The sequence below is a fragment of the Sylvia atricapilla genome, chromosome 2 (assembly GCF_009819655.1).
Source record: "Sylvia atricapilla isolate bSylAtr1 chromosome 2, bSylAtr1.pri, whole genome shotgun sequence".
NCBI lineage: Eukaryota > Metazoa > Chordata > Aves > Passeriformes > Sylviidae > Sylvia > Sylvia atricapilla.
Window position 1 is genome coordinate 21942373 of NC_089141.1, and position 16222 is coordinate 21958594.

At 51.3% G+C, this 16222-nt stretch overlaps 1 protein-coding gene across 3 annotated transcripts in view; it reads right to left on the reverse strand.

Annotated features, from left to right (window-relative positions):
- Positions 1–8204: 8204 nt before the first annotated feature.
- LSAMP (limbic system associated membrane protein) overlaps positions 8205–16222 on the reverse strand; it is a 991258-nt gene continuing 983240 nt past the window's right edge. For all 3 annotated transcript variants that reach the window (XM_066340981.1, XM_066340982.1, XM_066340980.1), the window contains one exon: positions 8205–9908. In XM_066340981.1, the coding sequence (XP_066197078.1) occupies positions 9811–9908 (98 nt within the window). In that variant the 3' untranslated portion in view covers positions 8205–9810. The remainder of the gene's footprint in view (positions 9909–16222) is intronic.

Here is a 16222-nt window from a genome sequence, read left to right on the forward strand (position 1 = left end):
TGTTCCCTCCATCACAGTTTACCTCTCTAAATCCAACTCTCTGCCCACTCTGACAACACCTGCTTTGGACAGAAAAAGCCAGTCTTGGCTGAACTGTAAGATATTTTTATGGACACACATTGTCCCATAGCCTTTGAGTACCATAACCCTAAACTAGTTTCCAATTGCAATTTAGCAGTGCTTGAATAGAATTCAAGTTCCTCAGTGAGGAAAGATGAAGAATATAGTCCCCAGAACATCTCATCACTTTTCTTACTCTTCTGGAAATTTTGAGTTATGCTAAGTGCTAAGAATTCAGATCCTCATTTACTGGTAGGTCTGCATCACTGCTAACAATTTCCTATGTACATTTTGCAGGGAGAATGGGGTGCATCGAATAATTGCTCTTAGAGATACAAAAAGATCTTCATGGTGGCAAAAGCAGGAATTAATGTTAATGAGTCTGCTGTTAGCAAGGAGTACTATTGGTGTTACGCTCAGCCTCACCAAATGCAAAGCTTGTTTGTTAAGCAGGTGCCAGTGTTAACAGCCAAATTCTCTTCCCATGGATAACTTAGTGTTAGTTAAATGTACCATTAAAAATAACCATTTAAAATGTTAATGAAAAGAGGGGTTGTTCTTGCCAGAGTTTATCTTGTCTTCTTTTTAGCCTCAGCTTTAAGGTAAAGAGGCCAGGACATCTTTTCCAGGTGCATTCAGAGCACACACACTGAGGTGAAGCCCTGGCGGCACTGGTGTCATTCGTGTACAGCACCACAAACCTGGCCTGCTTCCACCTCAGTGACCAGCCAGGAAAGCTCAGCACGGAGCACCATGGTACCCCTGTCCTGGCACTCTCCCCACCAGCTCTGCTGTGCTCCTCCACGCTGCACTTCTGGCTCTCCCAGTGCCATGGAAGGGAACAATGGTGATGGAGGAGAGCTCATAACCCATCGCTTTTCTTCAGTCTCAAATAGCAGATGTGTGGTAAGTGCTACTCTCCTTCATGTCTACCATCCTGCTTGCACCTCGTGCTCAGTGATGCACCTCTGCTTAGCCCACTGTTCGTGCTGAGCTTCTGACAGCTCTGGTTTTATTCAATTCCATACAATTCAAGGAAAGTCTGTACTCAATCAGAAACCAGGCTTACACTGTTCTATGTGTTATGTTCCAGAAACAAAATTAGCTGTAACTTTTCATAGAATATCCCCCTGTTTTGTGTGCAGGTCTCAAGCCTCTGCCCCAGTGGACTGTAAATAGGCAAGAGGAGAGACAGTGGAAGGCCATACAGAGGCAGTGAAGGCAACACATTAGTGTGGGCAGAGCAGACCCAGAAATAAGAAGCCCTTGTTTTTCATGCTTCAGCGGTGAGTGAGGATGAGACCACTTCCCTTTCAGAGCTGCTATCAGGCTCTCCTGCAACCCAGGCTGAGCCCAGCCATGTGCAGCCTCATGCGCTGCCCTGATGTTGGGTGCAGGCACATGCTGCCCTGTGCATTAGTACAGTTAGCTGTGTCCTTGGGGGCCAAGAGGATATAGAGATTCTCCCCCTGGGAAAAGGACAGTGATGCCAGGGTGGTATCACTTGCTAGATACCACCCTATGATAGATGGGTGGCATTTACATGACACACTCCCATTATACTCATTGGGCTGTAGATGTACTGGGTTCTCCAACCCACACATTTAAATTGCCCAGGTGCTGTTTTCTCCTTTGACCACATTTTTCCTGCTTCTTGATTTCTTTACTCCTTCGGCTGTGTTTGCTTGAAAATTTGCCCAGGCTACTGTGCTGCCCTCTTCCTCCTGCTCCCTTCTAACCTATTCCTCTCATGCCTGCTTGTGACCATGGCACAAGACTCCTGCCCCTCTTCCCCTTGTCCTGGCTGCCCTCATTCCAAGCCCATGCCCTCTCCATTCCCCTGCTTCCCCACTCCTTCGTTGTCATAAAACCTGGCCTCTCCAGTGCTGCACGCTGCTGTTTTCTGGCCAGCATTTCCTGCCTCCTTCCCCACCACCCCTCCTCACTCTCTCCACTATCTCCACCATCATGCTCTGTCTTCTGGTGCTCCTGTCCCATGCTCGCCTAAGCAGCTCAGCCTCAGCCCATTCCTTCCATCAGCTTCCTTGTTCTTCCCCTCCTGGGACTGCAGCCTTGAGCTCAGCCTCTATCTGTGAACACACATACACTCATGCAATTTAACTAATTAAAAACTCCAAACCAAACAAGCAGCTGAAGGCAAGTGCTGACTTCAGGGGTGCGCACTGCAGCTTTGCCTATGGCATCTCCTCCTGGCAGCCCCATCTCACAGCTATTTCCAGCCAGCCTGCTCTTTTCATCCTCGGGCACTGCACTGAAGGGGTCAGACTGCTTGGGGTGACACAGCACCCTCAGTCCCAAGCCACTGGCCTCTGCCCCACTTGCAGCCCCGGACCACCTTGCCCCTCCAAGGAAGGTGAGGGAAGGGATACCTTGGCCCACACTCTCCCTGTGGGCTGGAAAGTCGTCATTAGACATGATCAGAGAGGAGACAAGCCAAGCATGCAAGGAAGGGAGGGGAAATGAAAAAAAAACATTACCTTCTTTTCACGTATATTTAATTTTTGTATTTTTTTGTATTTTTTTTTAAGATCACAGAAGAGCAGAGCATTCATACATGTAAAGAAACAGAAACGAGATAACAGAAGTTAAATACATTGAGGAAAAGAAAAAATAAAAAGCTTACTTTTTTTTTATTCCATCACTGGGTTTTGTTCATTTTTTTGTTGGGTTGTTTAGTTTTTTTGGATTGGTTCTTTTACACACACACTTGAGCTTTTAAAACTTTCTTTCACAGAGCTAGTTTCAAAACCAAAACAATGGCAAAAAATAAAATGGCCATTTTCTCGTTTCGTTAAAGAGAAGTTCAGCTCATGTCTACAGTGCTGGGGAAAAATATATATAAAGATATAGATATATATATATATTTATATGTATATAACACTGTTAATGAGGAGAGTTCTAACCACCCCACCGTGTAGCAAGAAGAAGGGACTGGCCTTCATTCTCAAGGTCTAGAGGATGAATCTTGGCTCCAGCTGGGAAGGTTGAATGATTTTGGGAGGTGACGGTGGCACCGTGGAGGCAGGTTCCTGCTCTGTGCCCCCTCCTCCCTTTCCTGGCACACGCGTGTGCTCCCGCAGGCACAGGCACAGGCACACACACCTTCTCCTGGCTCCTCAGGAGGTCTCAGGGGAGCTGTGTGTCACAGGCAGAGGCAGTGCCGGGTGGCCAGCGCTGCCTGGCTGTGCGTGATGGAGGCAGTGGGAAGGAGCGCCCGGGAGCGCTCCTGTAGCATGTGCGCGGTGGGGCTGTGCGTGGCCGAACGGGGAGCAGAAGGACAGCCCCGCCTGGGACGTGCTCTCCTCACTGGCTGTCTCCCAGGTAGGCCTTGGACCTCGTCTCCATCCGTGAGCCCTCTGTTACCTACAGAAAACCCACACACCTTTTCTCAGGACACGGCTGGAGCCACCGTGGTGTCACACTGCCCTACTCACTGAGGCCTGCATGCTGAGCATGCCCTGGGAGGCTGGGAGGGAGCTCCTGACGCACCATGAGGACAGGCAGGGAAAGAAGGGCCCTTCTGGGATGCGATCTCTGCCCCCTCCCCAGCTGCACTGCCCAAGGAGCACTGCTGTTCATGCAGCCCCCACCAGCTGTGCTGCAGTCATGTCCCCCTGTCCCTGCCCGCTCCTTCTCCACTGCCTGGGCACTTCTACAAGGCTTGCAAGGCTGAGTTGCTGTGGCACCAACTAACACAAGCCCGCAGCAAGTGAAGGATCCTTTGCTCCCCACCTGCCTGGGCTAATTAGGAGGGCTGCTCCTCTCGCCCAAGGCCTGCCTTGGCAGTCTCCTGGCCTCACTCCATTGCCTTGACCCACAGAAGTACAGAGGACCACACCGATGTGCTCTCACCAAGATGAGCTCTGCTCCCCCGTTACAGCGAGCGAACCGACAAGCAAGCACCATATGTTGCCCAAATGGGAGCCAACCATTAGGCAAAATTTGGGGGGCTCTGGGAGCTGCCCGATCACTGTTCTAGCAAGTTACAAGAAGGAAAAGCGAAAGTGGTTTTAGTGGTGTGACACAGCTCTTAGTCAGCAGAGTCATGCAATTAAAAAAAAAAATCATCTTCTGGGCATCCCACTGGAAATGAAGCCACTCTAAGATTAGCGTTGAGAGGCCATGGTCTCCTCGCTGGTGAACCTGAGAGTTCTGTGCATGGATGATGGACAGCACTCATCCCTACCCTTTTCCTCCGGCATCACATCTTGGAGATTACCATCCAGCTTTTCCATCACTTCCCTGCCTCAAATTTTGCTCTTCCCGGCATCCCTAACTCAAGAAGTTTTGTGTCCTTGGGTCAGAGTAGTAAGATTGTGCACCATCAGGAGAGAGAGATAGAGAAAGAGAGAGAACTGCTCACCCCCCTGGCACCTCCTCTGCCATGCTGTGTTGGTCAGCCATCCCCCATGTCAGTTGCTACATCACATCAAGCACCATGATGATTTGGGCTGCAGGTCAGTGTGCTTGGAGGAGAGGAAGCAGAGGTGTGAGGGGTTGGGAGGAGAAGAGGTGTTTCCCTGTTTCCCTGTGCCCACAGATTCCCTCACCAGGGAAAGGTGAGGTGATGAAACACTGCACAAAAATTGAGCTGAAATATCATCTGCTGGTGGGGCTGTGAAGGATTCTAGCAAAACTCCTCCAACTTCCCAGATCTTCTTATTTCATCAGGACTTTCTGCTGGTCCCCCAAATTCCTTCCAGATGTGTAGCTTCCACTCTGCCTGGAGGCCACATGGCCTTTGATGGTGACTTTGTCCACGCTCTGTGCTTGGGGTTGATCAGACAAGTGTCCTGGGTGACATGTTCTGGATGCACCTGGAGCTAAGAAGAGCTAGTGGAGCTTGGATGTTCTTTGACCGAAAGTGCGGCGAGCAGCGGTGCATGAGCGATCTGCCCAAGTGGTGAACAGTCAGTGGTGTGAGAAAGATGTGCAGACAAAGACTAACTCTTGACACAATGCATGTCACCAATGAAATCTCCATGAATGGCACGTTCACATGCACTCGGGGGTAGCATGAGGCGACACAACTTCACTGGTGAAGAAAGCGGGTGCGGGGGAGGAGGAGAGGGTGCGTCACTGAGCAACGAGCCCGCGGGTGTGGGGCTGCAAACAAAGAGAAATGGACACAACTGCCAAGATACAGGTGTCGGCTGGAGCATCCCACGGCGCCCTTCCAAGCCGTTCAGAGACAGGCCTTTGCTTCGTTTTCCATCTGACCAGGCACACGCTCCAAGCAACATGCTACAATCATGCATGGAGTTCATGTGGCTCGGGGGTGGCTGCAGTTCCCCTGTCCAGTTCCTTTCAGAAAGACTTGCCTTCACCCCTCCTCTCGGTCATCCGAAAAGGGTTAGAAATCTGCTAGCAATTATGGGGCCATATATGAAATCTAAGTTTTTGTTCCTCTGCTTGGACATTACCAGACATCTCATGTAACTCTTGTAATATTTACAAACCAGTAGAAGAAATACAATTTTTTTTTCCATTTTGTTCGTATCTTTTTATAACACTAAATGTTAAATCTCCATCAATCAAACACAATTACACTGACAAGCTCGAGGAACTGGTGTCCCATTCCAAACTCCCGTCTTCCCTGGTCCCCAACCAGCTGAGAGGCAGCAGGAAGCAAGAACGTAACTCTTTGGGAGGTGATGGGAAAGATAGCAATGTAAATGGAGAAAAGAGATAATGATGAGAAACAGTTTCAGAGAGAAGGGCCTGACACACCAGAAAAGCCATTGCAACATCTCTGTCAGAGGGTGGATGGGAAAAAGAATGGGAAAAGGCATTAGACCTTGCCTGTGTTTCCTATATTCATCTGGGCTCACCTCTCAACAGGTGCTTTGAAAAGTCCCTCAAAGTTCAGAACAGCTTGAGTTCAGCTGGAGTTCAGGAGAAACAGAGATTTTCACAGCACCCTGTGAAGCACACGGCAGCTCACAGGATTAGATTCTTAGGGAAAATCAAGCTCCCGTGTACCCATGATTTCCCCAGCCCTGCTAGGAACAGACAATGCCAGAAGTGGGCTTCCCAGCACTTCTGCAGGTAACAAGCATACTTGGTGTTGGTGGCTCTTCTCAGAGAGGTCTGAAAATAACTCGCTTTCACCCTTTCTCACAGCCATGCAACAGAGGCAGAGATCTGCCTAGGCCCTGCAGGAAAGAGCAGATCCCGGCACTGGGACTGGGGCCATTTCCCCCACTAATGGGCAGATGGCTTTAAAAAAATGGATGCCCAGCTTTTAGTGAGATATTTCCCTTTTAACCATACACCTCTGGGCCTTGACATCTAAAAAAACATCCCCTCAAGACTCCTTCGAACCAAAACAGACATGAGATAATGAGGTGCCAGGAATTGATGACTGCCACCACACCACAGGGGTCTGATGTATGTCACCCCAGTGCCTGGGAGTGACCCCACAGTGACAAAAGCACATGCAGAGAACACATGGGACAGGTGCTACCATAGCAACCGGGTTGACATCAAAGAACCTGAAGTGGGCTTGACTCAGCCCTTAGGGGCAGCCTGGCACAGCAAGACACTGCAGGCTGCCCTCCTTTTTCAACAAGCCTGTGCCAATAAATCCAGCATAGGCACAGCCCCGAGAAAGAGCAGTGTGGTGTTTTCCCTCGTGCCAGTGTGCAGGAAAGGGTGCAGTTCCCAGACCTGGCTTTTGGCACCAGGATCAGTTCATGGCTGTACCAGGGGAAAGAGGAAGCAGCAGAAAATCTGGACTTGCTACTAAGACTCTGAATTAGATGGCCCTCCTGAAGGTTAGGCATGAGGACTGGGATGTCTGAATGCTCTGAAGGATGCAGGGCATTTTTTTCATGGGCTGACACACACAATCTCCAACGGAGATGCCCAAGTCCCATCAATGACTGCCCTATTTTGGAGGAAGGGAGCCATTCCTGGATGCCTTGGGTGGATTTCAAGCACCCACTTGCAACTTGCACCCTCTTGCAGGTATGCTTTGGGGTGTGGAGAAGCATAGATTACCACCATCCAGCCCCACAGCACCTCTACACCAACCCTGGCAATGACCAAACCTCAGCCTCTCATGTCCCTCTGATAAATTTCCTTGCACTTCTGGTTGCCTGAGAGGAGCCCTTGACTGCCTGCTTAATTGCGTGCTTCTTGGAACCGCTGAGCTCAGCAGCGAGGGCAGCGCCGGCAGTGCCGCAGTGCGAGGCACAAGCACCGCGCCCGGCTCAGGCAGAAGCCGCACCCGCGCGAAGGTGAGGACAGGCTCGCAGGCAACAATTCCCGCTTTCCTTCCCGGCAGGGGCCACCTGGTGGGTGTCCTCTCCCGCACACTGCAAGGCCAAGCTGTTTACCCCTTCACAGCTGTGCTGCTACCACGCCAGCGCCCAGGACAAAGACAGAGGAGCAAAACTGGCTGCTGCTTGACAGCTGAGCGCCTGTCAAACACCGTGCTGTCGTGGGATGGTCACTCGACTTCAGCGGCCTAAATTAAGCTCTCCCCTGCACATCCCTCTCTCCAAAAAAGGCCTGTCTGATAAACCCTGTGTTTTATCGTCTTTGCTGCTGGTGGATGCTATGGCTCGTGACGAGCCAGGAGACACAGGAGTCTTCCACCCTCTGCCCCAACCCACACATGGGCACTGCAGCCCCTGCTCACTCTGGCTCCTACAGCAAACCTTGAGCTGGTGTGGCAAATCCAGCCACTACCTAGCATTTTCTCAGTCCTGTTTCTCACAGCTTTTCATCACCTCCTCACCTGGGAACCACTAAAGCCTCTCTTGTTGGCACCTCTGTGTGTGATTCTGCCATGGGAAGCGTAGGGCACTCTCCAGCAAGACTAGCAGCACCCATGAGATAAGAGAAGAGCCGGGGAAATTGTGCTGCCAGTTTCTTTGCTGCATCATTTTAAGCTCCTACTTTGTAAGCCCAGGGTTTTGGACCTGACATTTGTTTTATTTCTTACATTCATGGGTCTTCAACATTTTCTGACCCAATTTCTTTCAAATGTGGAATTTGCAGTGAGTTTTGTTATAGCAGTGGTTTACAGCACACACACATGCGCACACACACTCACCCTTACACAGCCTACATTTCCTTTTATACCGGGGAGGACAGTAAGAACAAAAACAACAAAGCAACAAAAAAGGGTATTGGCTCTATTTTTGTATGTCTACCAAAAGGGTTAGGAATGACCAGATTGTGGTTTTCATGTTGAGGTATCATTCCTATGCCCTCTATACCTAAAAGGAATGGCTGCTTGGTGACGTCCAAGGTCTCATCACTCACATCCCACTAGCCCAGCCTCCCATCTCCAGGAGGAATGGTGGCTGCACTCTTCAGTCCATAGTGTTGTAGGCCAGTCCTGGTTTCTTCTGCTTGCTTGGACAATTGCACATGAGTGCACACCCCCATGTGCGTGTGCACACACTCATGCATAGCACGGGCTGCTGTGCTGGTACTTGGAGGCTGAGAGCAAAACAGGTTGGAGGTGGGAGAGGAAAAAAAGCTAGACAAGGGTGCAGACTGACTCTTGCAGGCAAGGTGGCCAGAAGACAAAAAGCCAGTGAGGACACAGGAGAGCGGATAGATACAATGTGAACCTGTGTTGCAGCTGCACCTCTCTCCTCACTCTTCTTCTCTGTCTAACTGATCTCTCTGCATCTTGTCTGACACTTACAAGGCAGGACATTATCTACAACAGGATGAGCATATGTACACATGGGCTGTTGGTTTTGCATGCTTAGAGAGAGCAAGAGAAAGAGAGAAAGAGTGAAGACGGAGCAAGAGCCACACATGCATGCACGCACGCACACAGGCATACACAGGAGAAAGAGAAAGACACCTGCTTGCATTGAGGTGGGGGAAGGAAAAGGATTTAAAAAGAAAAAGAAAGAAAAGTAGGCTTTCAGTAGAGTTGAGACAGCTTTAGTTCAGGCCTGTGGGGGCAATGTTGCATGAAGGAGGGGGGACAGGTAAGAAGGTGTTTAGCAAGGGCTGGGTGCACATGAGCGTAGGGTGAAATGAAGAGAGGAAGGGGTTCTTCACAGGACACCAGTGTGCAGAGAGCTTCAGGTGACTTGCTCTGGTTTGTGGTTTTTTTTTTTTTTTTTTTTTTTCTTATTTTTTTTTTTTTTCCCTTTTTTTTTTTTTTTTTTTTTTTTAATTTGTTTTTAAAAGTATGAACTGGCTGAGCATTAGCTCACAAAAATGACCCAGGGCATCCAAAAAGTTAAATGGCTATAGACACCGAAGCAAAGACCTCTTTCTGCAAAAGAAAGAAAGAGGAGGAAGGAAGGAAAGTGAGGGAGTATGGAAAAGAGGAAGGAGGAGAGAAAAGAAAAGGGATCTTCTTTTTGATTGGCTTTGCGGTTTTTGTTGGATTGTTTACATTGCAGCATCCTCCGGCGACACGATCCTTGCTGGTGCCCCATCCTCTCCCTCGCTTCGTGTTGCCTCCTAGGCAGTCGATGACTTGACAGCCGGCTTTTGCTTTTCAGGTTTTGGATTAAATGTTGCTGAGTCTTCTTTGCTGTAATTTTTCCTCTCCCCCCTCTTCACTCCTGAACACACAAAAGTTGTGAAAGAAACAGTCGTCTCTCTCTCTCCCCCCCTCTTTTTTCTCTCTCCCCTCTCTTCGCTCTGTCTCCTGTATAACGCGTTTTGTTTTGTGTGTTGTTGCTGTTGTTGTCGTGTTGGTTTTTTTAATTATTATTAATATTATTATTTTAATTCTGATTTGTATTAACATTTGCTGAGTAGGCAGAGCAGGGATGCTGCCAGAAGCCACAGTGGGACGGCCAAACTCATGGAGCCGTTGTCTACTCTCCCTGTGCCGGGTCCTGCAGGGTGCGAGAAGGGAGAGAAAAGAAGACAAGATTACATGAGGCTGGGTGAGATGGGAGTGACACAGGAACACAGCGCTTCAGCCCCAGCAGCAGTGGGTTTGGGCTGCAGGGCACAGCTGCCTTCTCACCTTGGTGAGCCTCCCTCCAGCCCAGCTACAGGCTGCTGCCTGCTAGCTCATCAGCATCCTCCTTCCCTCAGCCCAACAGTCCAACGGCATGTGGCTCTCCCTGAACAACACCCACGCTGGAGGAACAGGGACTGGAGCAAGAAAGAAGGCTCAATCCTGGCTGCTGACCACATCCCAACCCTTGCTGTGACTCCATCTGGGAGCTGCTGGCCTTCCAGTGCAGAGATATGGCTCACATCTTTGCAGATGCAGCCCCTGGTCACTACCCCCACACCTGCCTGCTCCACTCCCTTCCCAGTGTTGGCCCTGAGGTGCCAGGACTCCTTGTAACTCTGCACAGTGACCAGTACCTGTCTGCAGGCAGACACCAGCTCCGCAGGAGCTGATTCATCACAGAGGTCAGATCAATAAAACATGGGCCCACCCAGCAGACATCTCCCCTCCCTCCCAGGGCTGCACCGTAATTATTTCTTCCTGAGTCGGAATGGAGGAAAGCTTCACTGTGGCACCTACAGCCCTGTGACATTGTGACACAGCACCTGTGGGCTGGGGGTGCAGCCAGGGAGGCTGGCTTTTCATGAGAGTGGGAAATGAAGTTGCAGGTGTGTGCATGCGCATCCACAGGCTCCGTCGGAGGGGGCAGGGAGCAGTGTGCTGCTGCAGCAACAAATAATGCAGCCTCGCTCTGGGAATATTAAGCGTTAACACTGCTGACATCTTCTCATTCATCCTCTCATTTATGGGTTCCCTTTTCTGGATAGCTTTAACGGCAGTGGTGCTGTTTTAAATTCACCCTGCAACCCCAAGCCTCGCCAGCCTCTTCTTTGTAATTGGTCAGGGAGGTGTCTGTGGCTGTGGGTCTGTAAATGCAGGCTCACCATGTGTATGTGCACATAAAGTGCTCCTATATGTGTGCATGCACGCACATGTACGTGTACATTTATACAGATATGTGTGCCTGTAAGATGCTGGAGTGTGGAGATGGAGATGAGGTTTTATGTTGGAAGGGATCCTGCTGTGGAAGAAAGAAGTCATGCTTACTACCAAGCAAAGCTGTTTCAGATGGCAGAGGGCAACCAAGGAAACAAAACAAACAGAACAGGCCCAGTTCAGGAGAGTTCCATGAGACAGAAGTACATCTGCTCCCTCACAACCTGTGGAGGTGAAGAGCCCCACTCTCCTGGGTGGAGCACAAGTGCCACAGGCTTGCTCAGCAGCACAGTCACTGTTAAACTAGAGCTGGTGATTAAAAGGCAGCAAATCCAAGAGGGATGTCTTGAGAGTCCCTCACACTCCTTTGCACTTTCATTTGTCTGATTTCTTCCTAAGGTAGCTGACTAGAGTAGCTGTTTGTGCCCCATTCTATTCTTTCATTATTAAGTAAGGATGTGCTGATTTGTGTGGAAAATTTCTGTTCCATCTATAGCTTCTTTTTTTTAGCTAGTCCACATGCATCTTTTGTGACTTGTCACACAAATCCTACAACACTGGTTTTTTTACTCATTTTATTTCCTCCCCTAAACTCAAGAACAAGTTTCAGTTCAGCTACTACCCCTACCTCACCTATATTTCAGAAAAAGCATATGCCACAGTCAAATAATGGTGGGGAGGCTGTTTGGGACCATTTGCATCCCTTTTTGGCACAAAACGTGACTCCTCTGGCCCAGCAAATAAACAAGAACACACCAGGCAGGGTGTGTTGCCCACAAAAAAAAAACTTCAGCCAACACATTTTTACTATCTGCCTTAAATACTATTTGTTGTAACACTCACATGGACATGTATGTGACGTACTCGTGACAACCATTCCTCCTCTGCCACTTTTCTAGGGTGTCCATACAACCAGAGCAAGGGCATTTGCACCAGTGGTGGCATGTACTGCACACCCAGCACAGCAGAGGCAAGAGGACATTTGGCCTTGGCTGGGTACTGCTGCCTTAAATGCATCTAAATTCAGGGATCAGAGTTTGGGAGCCTGGTGGGGACTGGGGGCAGAGGCATGACATGGTGTAGTCGTGTGCTGAAGAGACAAGTGACTGCAGTATCTAGGTGTAAGAGAGGACACACAAAGACGTGTGATGTGATGGAGACCTTGGAAGAGGGTCACACCAGCTTCTGTTCTGCTTGAACTTGTGTGTCTGAGGGGGTCTGAGAGGGCAAAACTCCTGTCTCCAGAGATGAAAAATAATACATGTTCTCATGGCTTCCTGTGTGTCCCAGTCAGATGGTGGAGCTGCCTGCAGAAACATCTCCATGCATCTCCATGATCATCTGTGCCACACCAGAGGCTAACACCAGCAGCTGTTCTCACAGCAGGTATGCAGGTTAGTGTTAGCCTGACTGGGAGGACTGGGATCCAGTGTGGTCTTGGGGGCCACATGGAATCTCTGGGTTTTACAGCACAGCTAGCTAGAATACATGCCATGAATGCTACATTTACTGTCTTAAGTACTATAAAAATATGGAAAGGTTATTATTCTATCACAAAAAAGGCAAAAAAAAAAAAACCCAAAAAACCAACCAACCCAAGAAACGTTTTGGGGGACAAGAGCTGCTCAAGTGTAATAAGAAAGAGAGTGAAAATGCTGGAAGAAAATAAAATGCTTGGCTTTGAGCGAGATTTTCTGCAGGAAACAACATCAGTTTTCAATTCATTCTATCACTGTCAGCCTTCCTTCCCAGCCACACCTCAGGCTGTGCCAGCCCGTGTTTGCGTGATGACTTCTCCATGTGTGTGAACGCGCAGCTGCTGCTGCTGTGGCTGTGCACACCACTGCCGTGGGCACGGAGGCACCCGCACGGCCACGGGTGAGCGCCCACGCTGTGTGGGGAGGACAGCGCCAGCCCCGACAGCGGCCACGATGGCTGCAGAAGCCGCACACCTGAGGGGACACCCCGCACCTGCAGACCGCCCTCCCCGGAGTGCCCACACCGCTGCACGGCGGGACGTGCACATGTGGACAGGCACACCTGGGCACAGCTCCCCCAGGTGTGCACAGCTCCCCCAGGTGTGTGCACAGCTCACCCAGGTGTGTGCACAGCTCACCCAGGTGTGCACAGCCCCCCAGGTGTGCACAGCCCCCCAGGTGTGTGCACAGCTCCCCCAGGTGTACACACGCACACCGCAGCCCCCGACCCCCGAGCGCACAGGCTCCCCGCAATCCCCCATCCCTGCAGCCCCCATGTCACATCCCCTCTCCATCCCGCACTCCTCTCTCCATCCCGCCCTCCCCTCTCCATCCCGCACTCCTCTCTCCATCCCGCACTCCCCTCCCCATCCCGCCCTCCCCTCTCCATCCCGCACTCTCCTCTCCATCCCGCCCTCCCCTCTCCATCCCGCACTCTCCTCTCCATCCCGCCCTCCCCTCTCCATCCCGCCCTCCCCTCTCCATCCCGCACTCCTCTCTCCATCCCGCACTCCCCTCTCCATCCCGCCCTCCCCTCCCCATCCCGCACTCCTCTCTCCATCCCGCACTCCCCTCTCCATCCCGCACTCTCCTCTCCATCCCGCACTCTCCCCTCCATCCCGCACTCCCCTCTCCATCCCGCACTCCCCTCTCCATCCCGCACTCTCCCCTCCATCCCGCCTTCCCCTCCCCATCCCGCACTCCCCTCCCCATCCCGCCCTCCCCTCTCCATCCCGCCCTCCCCTCTCCATCCCGCCCTCCCCTCTCCATCCCGCACTCTCCCCTCCATCCCGCCCTCCCCTCCCCATCCCGCTCCTGCGGCAGCAGTGGGGCCAGCCCGCGGTCTCCGGCGCCCTCTGGCGGCCGCGGCGCGGTGGAGCCCCCAGGACGCCCTCCCGAAAGAGCCCCGACTGCGCACCCGTGCTCCCTCTCCGCTGGCACCGGGAGCTACGGGGCTGTCCCTGCGGTCTCCCGCTTCGGTAACCTTGAGCCTGTGCTCCCGGAATTTGCTGTAATATCCCGGGATATTCATCCCCCCACCCGGCCCCGGCAACCGGGTAGCCCTGCCAAGTCCGTGACCACGCAACAGCTTTGAAGGGGAGGAAATTAGGTTTCTGATGCTGATGAGCTAATATGAATATCTGGCAGCATTTCACAGCTAAACCCCTAAGGGACTCCAGACCCTAAATGCTGACCGAGTCAGATCCCATTAAGAAAATCAAGAAGGAGCAGACTGAAAACTGTCAAGGGCAGAACAACTGCACTGCTCTTCCTTGCTCCAAATGTGAGACACTTGGATACCTGCTGCAGAGGCAGGTGGAGCCCTCCCATGGTGCCTAATTGTGCTGCAACAGCCTCATGGGACACTGCAGCCTGTGTTTCCAAGGCTTTATCGGTGCCACACATACAGCCTGAGTGATCTGCATTGGTGCAACACCACAAAGTAGGCTTGGCCAAGATTTGGAGAGCTGTAATTCTCACATGGCTGAAGGGGACCATGTGCAGCCCCCATGCCACCCCATGCCACAGTGACCTCACTGCTCGCCTGCCTGAATAACAGCTTGGCACAGAGAGGCTCCAGGAGTCCTCCCTAGTGCTTCTGGGAGGACCTCCACATACTTCTGAGTGAAGATGTAGAAGGGGTGGCAATTTGAGACATCAGCAACTTCACCTCGTGCCTAATGCTCCTGCAGGCAAACCCTTCCACACAGCATGAGGCAGAGGAGCTGCTGCACGCTGTCGTGTGCCAGCCAGCCTAGCCAAGGTTTCACTAGAGAGGACATGGGGATGTGTGCTGCTGTATCAGACTCGGCATAGTATAGCTGTAATGCTTGTGTGTGTGATGGTTCAAGAGCTGCTCCTACTCCCACGAAGAGTGTAGGAAAAGACATAGGAAGAAGGATGGGGAAGCTTGGATTAGACGGCAGAGGAAGATGGGAAAAGCAGGGTGCTGCTTGCATTCAGAGCAAACCACAGCTAGATTGCAAACCCAAGAATTCCTCTCATCCTCAAAAACCAGCCTGAGGAAAACACCACAAGGGAAGACTTTTGCTGGATCAGTCCAAGGGTCTTGTCTAAGCTTCAGTCCTGTCCTCTGTGGGTGCTAGGTGGGGGCCAGCCAGGAGCACATGGCCAGCATGCTGACCTACCTCAGCTGCTTCAGAGTCATTATGAGCCAGCAGAAGCTGCACCCCTCTGAGAATAATCTTCCATGAACTTGTGTGGTCACTTCTGGACTGCCCGGAGACTTCCACATCCACAGCCTCCCTCAGCTCTTTAAGAAGCACAGCATCAGGTAGCTGCCAGCAGTGACATTAAATTTGGGTCCTGTGACTTTAGGACCTTGGCATTAACATGTGGCTGGCACGCCACCTGCTATTAATTGCTACACGAACTAGCTAGATTAAAACTGGGGTCTCAGTCACTCCTTGCTCTGCAGTCTCTTCTGCTGACTGTGGGGCACCCAGGCTAAGGAAACTACTTTGTGTGGGAAGAATTAGCTGCAGAGTGTTCAGATTTTCCCAGGATAGGGAGAGATGAGGTTTTTTTTTTTGTCATGAATATTTGCAACACACCCAGCTTCTGCAGCAGTGATTGAGGTCAGAAGGCTGGCCCTGCACAGGCCTTACCTCATGGCTTGTGTTGGCTTCTTAAAGCCTATAGTACCCACTGGGGGTTAGGGGCTGCAGGAGGAGGTGAAAAATATATGCGTGTCTCTGGGCAGAGGCACGGGAAAAGGCTGCTGTGATGGGAGGTGTAAGAAGGTGGTAATGTGGACTGAGGTGACAGGGTGAGCCTTGTACAATGCTGGGCTACAGCACGGAATGATACCAGGGAAGATCATCAACTGAAATGGCAATATGGGAATGCTCAGCTCACGACACAGAAGAGGGCAAAGGGGCGAGATGTCTGCCAGGGTGAGGATGGAGAAATGGAGGATGTTACATAAGCACGAAGGTTAGGTAAGCAATGAGAACAGGGGAAAAGGGGAGATAAAGAGAGGAAATTAGGTCCTGACCAGGTACAGGATAGCAGGGATGAGGGAGGCAGGTGGAGGAGCGTGGTGGTGCTTATGGGAAAAGGGCATTAGAAGCAGGACTGCAAAGGCAGGCAACCTGTACCAGCTCGGGCTCAGAACTGCCTGGGGAATGAAGGTGGGGTTTCCAGCAGAGCTGTTTAGGCACAGATGTGCTGCCCGGGCTGTGGCCTCACGCAGCGGACAGCGCTGGTACAAGTCATGTCTGTCACCCTCCCTTGGCCGGACACTCGCTGC